This window comes from Magallana gigas, chromosome 3, assembly GCF_963853765.1.
Source record: "Magallana gigas chromosome 3, xbMagGiga1.1, whole genome shotgun sequence".
NCBI lineage: Eukaryota > Metazoa > Mollusca > Bivalvia > Ostreida > Ostreidae > Magallana > Magallana gigas.
The window spans coordinates 30,029,627-30,042,118 of NC_088855.1; the positions used below are offsets into that span (position 1 = coordinate 30,029,627).

General features: G+C 32.3%; 1 protein-coding gene across 1 annotated transcript; it reads left to right on the top strand.

The window, feature by feature from the left end:
- Positions 1–629: 629 nt before the first annotated feature.
- Positions 630–2,161, top strand: LOC105339679 (uncharacterized). The gene is made up of 4 exons (XM_011445336.4): positions 630–789; positions 1,129–1,308; positions 1,550–1,711; positions 1,995–2,161. The coding sequence occupies exons 1-3, from the start codon at positions 726–728 to the stop codon at positions 1,690–1,692; spliced, it is 387 nt and encodes a 128-aa protein (XP_011443638.1). The 5' UTR covers positions 630–725; the 3' UTR covers positions 1,693–1,711; positions 1,995–2,161.
- Positions 2,162–12,492: the final 10,331 nt, after the last annotated feature.

Genomic DNA, 12,492 nt, shown 5'->3' on the forward strand with positions numbered 1-12,492 from the left:
TAAATGTTTTGTTAAACTGTTTGTATCAATCGATTCAGATGCATATCGTCATAGCTCAGTGGTTAAAGTATCAGGCTTGTGAACCGCAGTTCATGAGTTCGAACCCACCTTGGGCTTTTGTTTATGTTTACTGAATGACATTTTTGAAAATATCATTTTTTTAAAATCTAAATTGGTCATTTTTTTGGCCTATTTGACATAAATACTTCTTATCCATCATGGTTTCTATCATAATCAAGTAATTTTCTGCTGATTTGAGAAACTATTTCAAGGTGTAGTGAGGCACCTTTAAAGAAGAAAACTTCAATCTCATTGATATTGTACTAAATACATGTACCAATAACTTGATATTTTCTTATTTTATTTTTGAAGTCTTGACCAAGATTTTTTTTTCAGTCCTTGATCCTTGTCATATTGCTATTTATTAGGTTAATAAATACATATTGCATTTTCCAAAAATAGCCAAATATATTTGTACACGGTACGGATTTGGGGATGATAGCACTCAACAGAAAGGTTAACCTGTAAGCTTTTATTTTTAGTATATTCATAAACAGCCATCCAAAATATGGGCTCTTTGCGACCAATGAACGTTATTGGATAATAGATGGACGAAGGTGACATTTACTGGAAAGACCCCCTATTTAAGACGAGCAATTGATTAGATCCTTAGCAGATAGTTGGAGCTTTCGGATAACTGAAAGGCCAGCCTACTAAAAACCACCATGTATAAGTTGTGCGCAATTGTGGGACTACTTTTTGTACTTGAAGCATGTCTTGCTCGCCCGGGTAAGTATTCTTGTCCTTTTAGTTCTTTTTTTTTATTCTTTATTTTATTATGACTTTTATTTTATTACAGAAGAAAGGGGTTTATTTTTTATAACTTCTTTTTATCTTCTCTATAAGTTTCGTTTCCATAAAAATCTATAGCAAGTCGGGGAAATTATTTAGCAAAAATCACAGATATTACCAATTTGTTTAAATTTCATAATTTTAATATTAGATATACATCTCTTAAATATATCTTGAAGAAAGCTTTTTCGTAGTGTGTAATAACTTTACAAAATAATAAAAAATAATTCAAGACAATAATGATATTAATAATTATAATTTTCATTAACAACACAGGCTCGGCACCCGAGCGTCGAGGCCCCCCAGCAAGACGAGGTGGCCCTCCCCCACCACCACCACCCGCTAGGCGTGGTGGACCACCACCGCCACCTGCTAAGGTACAGCCACCACCCCCACCACCCCGCAGGAGGGCCCCACCACCACCACCACGCCGTAGACCACCACCACCCCCAAGAGGTAAGTGACCAGCATTTTTAGACTTGGGCATTTAAAACTCTTACCAATTGTTCTTTATGGATAATAATGTATAGCTGAATGTTTACTTCCAAATAAATTAGTATGCTTATTTCATGAAATACTAGCAGTGCAAATAAAGGAGGAAAATATCCTTTTAACCCAGCACTCTCAAATATAATAAAATTTGCAATTATCATACAATGTAAATTTTTGAGTAGATTTAAACTTTTTGTTTTAACAGTGTATGATAACTACCAATACTACTACGGTACCTCACCCCCATCATACTTCTATGCCGATGACTGCGACTGTAACAAGGGTGACTGTCCACCGGGCACAACTTACCAGGGCTCATGTGGCGATGACATGAACTACTGTTGTTAATCCATCCACATTTTCTCAGGTAAATAATTTTCTCAGGTATATCATTTTCTAAGAAAAAGGGAATTCGGTGATCGACCTACGTTAAAAGAAAAAAAGATATTCTAAAGTTAATTGTATTTTAATTATTTTTTGTTCCAAAAATGAATTATTCAAAATTTTTGGGCGTTGTAGATATAATTGTTAATTTCTTTGAAGAAGAAATTAATTGATAAGAGCAGCACTCGATACTTGGAATTACACACGTAAATTAATTTCTAAAAAAATAAAAACTCGCTAAATCATATTTTATATTTATTTAACAGGCTAGAACAATCAGTCCAGAGGAGGTTTTATGAGAAGAAGTAAACCAATTCCGTGATATTCCAGTTATGTTCATGGGTGAAAATGTTTATTTACAATATTTGTTCCTGCGTAAAGCAGGAAAGTTTTTTTTTTTAAGATAAATGATATAAAAATCATTTTTCGATATCTTTTGTGTTCATTTCTTTAACAAATTGGGGAGTCAGTTGCCAATGAATCAAGTTTTTAGTGTCATTTTTTTTAAATGCACAAGTTGCTTTGTGAGTAAACTTGAGAATCAGTCTGCATGGCAAATTCCTGACTTGTACAATTTATACACACGCGAACTAATTTAAAATATAGATATGTAAATGTTAAATAATCAGTACATAGATCTTTGATTTCGTTTGTGCGTTTGATGTTTTGCTACTATTTGTATACATGTTGCCTCATAGTAAACGTGATAAAGCGTTACGAATTTGCTTAAAAGACAGAAAACAATATCAGAAAAAAAGATGATGATAACGACATGTGATAATAAAAACATGATATTTTACTATGTCAGTTTTTATGCTTAGTTATCTAGTTAACACAAATGAAATGAAGACGTTTTTTGATTTACGCTAAAATTATGACGTGTTTGGCCTATTTCTAAATAGTTTAAAAAGGTATCAAAAGTATGAATTACATGTACCAGATAAGAACTAAGATTAAAACAGGCCAAGAGTTCATGTCTGGATTCCCCGTGTAGTTTACTAGTTAAATGTAAAGATCTATGGCAAATAATTTTTATTTTATTTTGGTTATCTTTTGTGAGGAATTAAATTTCGTCAATGTCTTCTGTAACTTTTCACCACGTATTCATAAGAACCAAATGGCCTTTTCTGCCATTCAACGATTTGTTTAAATTTTCAATATCATAAAGGCAAATATCATAAAAGCACATTATTGCGGCAAAAAAAAAGAAAAGAAGAAAAAAAATGGGGAAAAAACTCATATTGCTATAAATCAATGCTGGAAAGTATACTATTCTTGGACCATTTTTTGGTACGATGTTATCAATCGTTTTTTCCCTTGCAATGTATCAAACAATAAATCACAACAAACCACCACCTTAAGTGTACGGAGGTGAGAACATTCGCTAACTGCCCTGTTATTGTTTTTTGTCCGTCACGGAGTGGTCCGTTAGTGGTCATTATCCTGTCGCCTATGCGTCACGCCCCACCGTTAACCTCTCAGCCAAGGAAAGCTTAAAAAAAACACACATACAAGTACACAAAACGCGCTGTTAGTCACGAAAAGTCATAACAATGAATAAACAGACCACAGGTCTTAATCTGCATGGAGAAATGTCGGCTTGACAGAGATGAAAAAATGCACTACATAAGGGTCATTGCTAAAAATGGTTCTTGCTACTATTTGGAAGATCATCTCTACAAAGCGAAGAGACTTGATCGCCCGTTAAAACTTTGAAAAACGATATCACAAAGAGTATTACAATATGAATACTTTTCTTGGAAAACTACGATGTTAGAGTCTTTCAGGAAAAATCTAATAAAAATCAGTTGTTTTTATACACAACCCCTTAGAAAGCGGTATTAATAGCGTATCAGAAGCATATCTGATTTTAATCAAACTGCTTCAGAATCAACAAGACTTCTTGATAATAAAGTGTTGATTGCATATCTTTAAAAGAGGAAATAGAGAAAAAATACAATCAACAGAGTTTCAAATTTGGTCAAATGTGCATTTTTTTTCGTATGTTCAGAAATATATTAAATTAAGTCCCAGCCAGGTTCATTGCATGGGCAGTGTATAGCAATGAGACACATTTTATGTATATCTTGCAGTTGATTATTGCAACAACAACAACAAAAACGGCAAATTTTACAATAATTCAGACCAAAAAATATATATTTTTGGTCTTAGAACATAGCATTTAGTTTGAATTATGATTTTTAAACTCTTTTCTATACAAGTATGTTAAAAAAAGATAGACCAGCAACTTTATTTATTTTCGGTTAACTGTAGTCGCTTAAATTGATCAGCATTTTTTTCAAATATAGATAAATCATCTATTATACTACTATATTAAAATAATAGATACGAACTTTTGGGCCTAAATACCAAGAAATCGGAAGGGTACAGTAATGTCTTTTGTTTTATATATTTGAAACATCACTAGTACTTAAAGATTACCAATTTGATTGATTTTTTTTTCAATCAAGCTTCACTTATTACATGTAATAATCAACAAAAATTCCTTTAAAAATCCGGAAATCATCTGGAATTTTTGGATTTTACAATCTTGCGCATGCGCACTCACGCTTAATCACAGGAGGCTCTTTAGTTTATGTTTCTACAATATCACATTTGCATGGATAAACTCAGAAACGATATTACAAATACCTGTAGATTTTCATTAAACATGTCATTTTTTCTGTTCATTAAAGGAAATACAGGAGATAACTCTAACTCAGTGCATTTAATATGAAAAATCGCAAGATTTCCGAATGTCAACATGGTGTGTAAATATTCGAAGAGTGTAAAAAACGTTGGTAAAAAAGTGTTGAATTCTTCATTAATATGAATTAAATTTTTTAATGAAAGGTATTCACAGCCTCAAAATGATTTGTTATGAATAATTTAACTGTTATTTTTAATGCAGCTTCAGTAATTTTCTCCAAAATCGTTTCAGAGCGATTCTGCATTTTTTTGCTACATTACGGGTACATGTATATGGGAGGCATCTTTAAGTTACATGTAACTGTGGTGAAGGTCTGTTCCGAGACACAATTAAATTATTCTAACTAAGCAGAGTGTAGTGAAATTAAGCATTATTGTAGGCTTATATTGAAGCTTAAATCTTGGTTATGAAAATGTCAACAATATAGTGTGTCGATGTATCTATTTCGTTAATGTCCGATGTCATATGCAATGTCAACCCGTGCACGCACGGGTCAAAGTCTAGTTTTATAAATAAAACAATGCTTTTCTTGAGTTATCCTCCTTATTCTACATTGTATATTAGGAAAAGAAAAACTGTAGACTGTACACAATAAATTTGTACACTGAAGAATTTGTCATTTAATCAGATAGTGGAAAACATAGAATACAAAATAAATTATTTGAGATAATCAATACTTAGCGCATACATTTGTTTAAATTTGTACATTCGCCCTGATAATTAAAAATGATGATCCCGATTAATCCAAACGGAAACAAAAGAAGCATATAAAATCTAACAACTGTTTTACAAAGTAATAATACCAAAATGTACATAGTAAATTTTTTTCTGCAATTTCAATTCTTCGCTCAAAACAAAAACTAATAGATTTCAGTTTAAGAAATGCATGTATTTCTGCTATTATAAAAAAAAAACTATATACAAATGTAGCTTATAACACACTTAATAAGATTAAAATGTCATATTCGCGTGTCCTGAAATAATAGGGCGCCTGTAAAGTGCGAAACGAAATCGAAACGAAACGAAACGAAACGAAATCGAACGAAACGAAACGAAAGGAAACCAATCGAAACGAAACCAATCGAAACGAAATGAAACTAAACGAAACGAAACCAAAAATTGAAACGAAACGAAACGGAATATAAACAAAACTAATATCAATTTTGACTACATAAAAGTGAAAACAAATTCATTGAAATAAATTTTTGAACCATAAAATATAACTACCTGTATGTTTCAGATTGCCGCTGTAACTTTTTAAGCCGATTATTCGAAATTTGCTAAAATTATATAATTATGTATTCTAAGTAAGTGATGTACATTCCTTATACCTTTAAATATTTCTAATTTGTTTCATTAAATGATATTCAGACGTCCATTAGAAAATTTATATTAGTTTTGTTTATATTCCGTTTCGTTTCGTTTCGATTTTTGGTTTCGTTTCGTTTAGTTTCATTTCGTTTCGATTGGTTTCGTTTCGTTTCGATTGGTTTCGTTTCGTTCGATTTCGTTTCGTTTCGTTTCGTTTCGATTTCGTTTCGCACTTTACAGGCGCCCATATTTTATGGTTCAAAAATTTATTTCATTGAATTTACTTCACTTTTATATAGTCAAAATTGATATTAGTTTTGTTTAAATTCCGTTTCGTTTCGTTTCAATGTTTGGTTTCGTTTCGTTTGCTTTCGATTGGTTTCGTTTGGTTTCGATTGGTTTCGTTTCGTTTCGTTCGATTTCGTTTCGTTTCGTTTCGATTTCGTTTCGCACTTTACAGGCGCCCGAAATAATACAAATAAAACACGTGTAGTAAACTACATAATGTGCATAATACTATTATTAGGATTATTCTTTTCTAGAGCAAGCATTCTTGCTATTTTCGTCAATACATTAATTACAAGTAATGTCTTACTGTGATTGCGGGACAATATTCAGATTACAGGAAGTCTTCGGATCTCTCTGTCGTGAACGTGACTTTGTTTTAAATAAAATTAGTGGGTTATGTTATTTTTTTTCTGCAATGAACGCCACCTTCATAACCCCTATAAATCATCAAAGAGAGCATTTTTTTTTTATATTTACATCTCTCTTGTAAGAAATTGATGAATTGATCGTAAAAAGTAAGCATAAATAAATAAATTGTTGTTAATATACATCAAAACGTTAGATAAAAGAAATAGCCAAGTCGTCATACAGGCATATACATGTAGGAATAATTTCATTATATGACATCAACATATCATTGTCACGTGCAGCCCGTGATTTTTGTTAGGTTGCTGAAGGTTTCGAACGATCGATTATTTTGTTAGAACTGGATCGTGAAGATTTCAGTCATGAAGTCGTGAAAGTAACAAGAAAATGTTAGTTTTTTCCGGAGCATTGTTAAACAGGAAACTGCTTTATTATTCCGGGTTCTTTTTTTTCAAGTTATACATTTATACACCCTTAATAACGAATGTATTTCCTATGTAAAAAAAAAATCAGTTTCCCACGTCCAATCAAAAGTATATTACACTTTCAAGATGTACCATTTGCTCATTTAATGCATTGTGACTCACATTTATTGCATTGTGACATCACATTATATACCTCCAACTCAAATCGGATGTACGGAATGTACTTGCTAGCCAATTAAACACAAACACGGACAGTTTGCAGAATCATAATATACAGTAAACTTTTTATGCACTAGAGGCATTAGTTTCTTGACTTTATTCGTTAATGCATCGTAGAAGGAAGTGGCGTGGGCATTGTAAATCGCGACAAATGCCTGCCACTGTTACACGGACGGCGCGTGATTAACGCAACATGCTTTGCAATATCAATAAATACTCGCCTGGCCGCTTGTATTACCGGAGTAATAACTACATACATACCACACAAGGCGTTTAGTATGTAAATCGAGTGCGTAAGGAATACTTCATGGGGATGAATATTTCTTTTTCCAAAGCAAGCGAATAAGACTAAGTCTATATTTTGGTACATAATCACCATTATCATGATTATTATTCAATCTATGTATTCATGCACTACAACTTATGCATATGCATTAACATCGAATTGAAAATTTGGTTTAATGTTAACATGCAGATATCGACACTATTTCTTCATACAATATTCTATCTAAAATTACATAGTTCACAAATTACAAGAGGCCCATGGGGCCACATCGCTCACCTGAGCAACAATTGGCGTTCAAAAGATATTGTGCCATATGGTCCCTCGGTAGAATAACAAAAAATAAATATTGTCAAGCATTCGAATTTTACACATATTTTTGCATACACGTAATCTTTGACATTGTACCTTCATGAAATACTATTTATTTACCAGAATAAGAAAATCCTACGCAAGATATAAAACTAAACATTTGGTATGGGTACACTGTTAAGTTGTTTAAAACTTCCAATTCCCTATATTTTCGTTCTGCCCCCCCCCCCCCCACTTTGTAAAGCGATCAAAATATATGAGAGCATATAGGTACATTTGTTTCATCAACTTACTTGTTATTGTATTTAAAAAAAATATATAATAGTTATTGTATTTTATTTAAAAAATCCTACATGTATAGATGTGAAGAAGAAAATTGTACCTCAATGTGCTCAATTCCTCAAATTAAAACATTCAAAAATTTAATTTGTCTTCTCCATTATAATTAAATGACTGTTATTTACCTCGCGTACAAACCAGGATAATTTTCCGTCGGATATTTTCTTAGGAATAGCGATAATTATTTTATCCCCATAACAGAAATGTGTCAGAACTATGGAAACTGTTTTAAAGATGTCGTTTTTATTTACTCGTGTCTGAAAAACTATCAAAATTGATGTAGATTTCACATTATTTAATGTATAAAGAGGGAGCCCCAGAGAAGACCGGTAGGTATATACAGAATATCATTCTTTTATTTTGTTTGTACAAGTATTTAACATATTCTAATTCATATAGAATTTCTAATGTTCAACCAAAATTTCAGCGTCAATCGTAGAATTATAAGCAAGATACAGAGCTCACAGTTCATCTAGGTTTGAGTCATATTTTGTTCACATGAGCTTATTACATTCAGCTTAAGATTTTTAACTTGGTATTTCCTATTTAGCATTTAAAATGGAAAAAAATGGCCTAAGATTTTCAATTCTTTTATTCATTCAAGACCATTTCACTGGTATTTGAGGTTCAAAATCAGTTTATACCAATGAACACAAACACAGTCCAGGATCACATGTACAGTAGGAGTAATAATGACGAGAAAAGGTTAAGTTTACAATACAATAAGTTGTTTAAGTTGGTTTCTGGAAGAACATACTTTGAAAATTTTCTTCATAAATATTAACCATTTTTTTACTTTTTTAATCTTTAGTTTTTAAGATCTGTGTACAAACATAGAATTGTGAGCAAATCTCTGTATCTTGCTTATAATTCGAAGCTTAACACTCAAATATGGTTAGTAAATAGAAATTGTAAACAATTAAACACAAGAAACATGCATGCACTATAACAAATAAAGAACACAATTTATTTTTTCGAAATGAATCATATATATACATGTATATATACCTACATATTTCCTTCAGCGATATCAAACTCTATTCAAACTGAATAAACTCGAGAAAATGCCGAGCATCGATCTCAACAAAACCTATTGCATTAATCTACCATTACGCAAAAGATAATGCCGAATTACCGATAGAATGAATTGTATTTCAGTACTTTTTTGATACATCAGATTTTGCTTAATTTGCGCAGGTAAACAGTTAACTGTTTGATTTACCGAAGTCTCTGTTTGAATTGATACGTAAAAATCACGAAATACAAGAGTTCCCAGGTTAAATTACAAAGCGTAAATAATGAAAACGAAACGAAAATCAGAACAAGCTAACACCAACGTCATGTGTGAAATCTGTCAACGCATTGAAATATTTAGCCTCAATTTACTTCACAAAATCGGCACCAATATATTTTGCATGTTTCAAAAATTTTCCTTCATACACGAACTGTTGCATAACAAGCAAATTCATCATAGTCAGATCGACCCTTTTTCGTATAATGTCATGGCTGCTTTAAACAAAGAACCTCGTTTTAGAAGTATGGAATACGAGTCTTGGTAAAATGGGTATGCAAACCCGTGCCGTGGCAAAATAAAAGCCGGGGCAGATCGGCAATCGTCATTTCCAAATACGCATTATTTTGCAGCAATATTTACAGCGAATACAAATATAACTGGTCCATCAAATATCCCGAAATTTTAATGAGATTGGCAGATTAATAACTGCCAATCTTTTGTTTTGACCAGGCCAAGTCTTGCCTACCCATTTTACCGGATGCCGAACCGAACCGAAGCTGAAACACGCCTTTCCTTTATCATTATTTTCGTAATAACTCAGATTTGAAACTGAATTAGACCTTAATTTTTGCAATTTATATTTTCCTTCCCATAAGGATAATTTATGCTAAACTACGTTGAATTTGCCTCGGTAGTTCTTGAGAAGAAGATTTTTAAAAATGCACCCCCCTTTTTCTACAGTTTCAAGGTTTTCTCCGCTTTGAATACAGATCGGACTTTTATTTCTGCAATTTATATTCGCCATCCCATAAGGATGCTTTGTGCCAAATTTGGTTGAAATTGGATAAGCGGTTTTAGAGAAGAAGTTCAAAATGTAAAAAGTTTACAGACGGACGGACGGACGGACAGACAGACGGACAGACGGACGACGGACAAAATGTGATCAGAATAGCTCACTTGAGCTTTCAGCTCAGGTGAGCTAATAAAACAAAAAAAAATTTAAAATATGTCAGAACAGCAAGAAATGGGTTGAAAAAGGCAAAGTAGAAATTGGTAATTTTAAATACAAGGATTATTAGTCAGCCCGCGAGTTGGGGTGAAACTGCAAATGCGCTTGCGTAAATTGGAACTCTGAGAAGGAATTAGACAGTCCGCGTTTGAGAAATTCGATTAAGTTATATGAAACTGATCAGTTTCTAGGTCAAACTGCGCATCATCAGTCACGCTTCTGTATTGGAAGACTTTTCACGGAAATGGTCTTCAGCCACTGTTTGGGGTCCGCATACATTTATTTTGGAGAGGATATGACAGTGGTTATTGACGAGGGACCTATATTTCAGAGAGCTGTCTTTGCAAGGTTACAATTTAAAAATACATGCACAGATGCTGTAGATTACTTTAAAAAGGATATACCGCTACACGCTTGTCTCCTCACATACAATAATTACTACAAAATGCGCACTAATTGTGCACCCACCCGTTATGATTGTTCTGGAAACTATATATAAATTATGTAAATCAACAGATAGTGTATTAACTTTTGACAAAATTAATATTTCGCTGGCTGACTTTCTTAGCTTTTTAAAGCTAACCTTGTTATAATTTGAATACGCTTATTCTAAAAAATATATGTTTTTGATACGGCGAAGAAAGTTTACTACAATTGCTTTAAAAAAAAAAAACAAAAAAAAAACAAAACAAAAAACAACAACAAAACAACAACAAAAATCCACAAATAGCAGTTTTATTTAGAGTATTAACAGTTCCATCACAAAAAGAACTTTAATATAAAAGAACATATTTTCCTTTTATACAGATTTTAATACATTTTATACTTTATTTATTTTAATTCAAAAAGGGCTATACTACTGATATACACAGTAAATTCTGCATGGGACCAACGGTTATGTTAAATTTGAATTTTTGGGTTTTTATAAGTTTACAATTTAAAAAAAAATGTTGGTTATATGACAATCTAGGATTCATTTCTTTTGTAAATAAGATGAACAGAAAATATTGATAGAACCCTTTGAGTTCATAATTAGTCCGGGCTGAATAATTAAGTTAGAATGAAACTTCAACTCCGCTTGCGTAAATTGGAATTCTGGGTAGGAGCTATACAGTCCGTGGTAGAGAAATTCGTCTTAGTTATGAGAGAGGTCAGTTTCTAGGTCAAACTGCGCAGCGACTGTCCTTGGGTATCGTCCACAGCCCTGGTCCTGATTCCGCATATATATATATATATATATATATATATATATATATATATATATATATATATATATATATATATATATATATATATATACATCTACTACATCTACTCTCTTAGCATGATTAGAGAGGATATATATATATTGGCAGTAATGGAACATGAAATTCAGAGAGCAATCTTACAACTTGCAAAGTTACAACTTTAAGTAATAAGTAGGTGTGCAGTCATACATTGTATGTACACCGCTACACGCTTGTCTCCTCACGGCCTGCAGCCATAAACCATAAAGGTGCAAACTAAATGAAGATACGTATATTGTGATTGTTCTGGAAGCTGTATATATCTCGTATTTTAACTAAATAGATTGTGTATTCACTTTTATCTTAAAATTAATATAATTCCGCTGGCTGACTTCTTCAGCTTTTTGCAAAGCTAACCTTGTTTGATGTTTAAATTACATCTACTTTGTAGTTTCCATTTTCTCCCTAAATCTGACGGTATTTATAATTACATGTATAGCTATTGACAAAACCTAATCACAAACTTATTTTTATTAGTTTTTTATCCATCCGCTCATGGATAAACTCCTTGAACTTTTTAGAAACTACCCGCAATCGGCCCAATAAGCATTGTTCAATGAACGCGCTCCTGTAGGTACTGGCACGATAAAGAACCCCTCACTGCTAAATACCAATTTAGACAGAAGCACTATACAGTCGAATTCTTGACTGCAGATGGTTTTTTTAAATGTTACTTTTAATATATACTGTATTGTTAATTGTTCGATGCTTGGTGAAATTCAATATTACCCGATCCGTGGGAATATTGCTCATTAATACATTATTATAATTTGCTTTATTTTCTATGTTTTATACAAATGAACTAATTTTCTTTCAATGATTAAGCAATGGGAAAACTTGTAACTTTTAGAACAAGCGTTTTCATATTCGGAACATAAACTGAAGCATGATCAAAAAGAAAAATCCAATGGCGTCCGATGCAAGGTGAAATCACCTGAACAGTTAACAAGCATCAGCGAATCTGAAAACGGTTTGTAATCTC

Excerpts from the sequence above, each read along its gene's own strand:
- LOC105339679 (XM_011445336.4), top strand. The coding sequence starts at position 726 with ATGTATAAGTTGTGCGCAATTGTGGGACTACTTTTTGTACTTGAAGCA. Across the intron at positions 790-1,128 it reads AGCATGTCTTGCTCGCCCGG|GCTCGGCACCCGAGCGTCGA; the intron begins GTAAGTATTCTT and ends TTAACAACACAG. Across the intron at positions 1,309-1,549 it reads ACCACCACCACCCCCAAGAG|TGTATGATAACTACCAATAC; the intron begins GTAAGTGACCAG and ends TTGTTTTAACAG.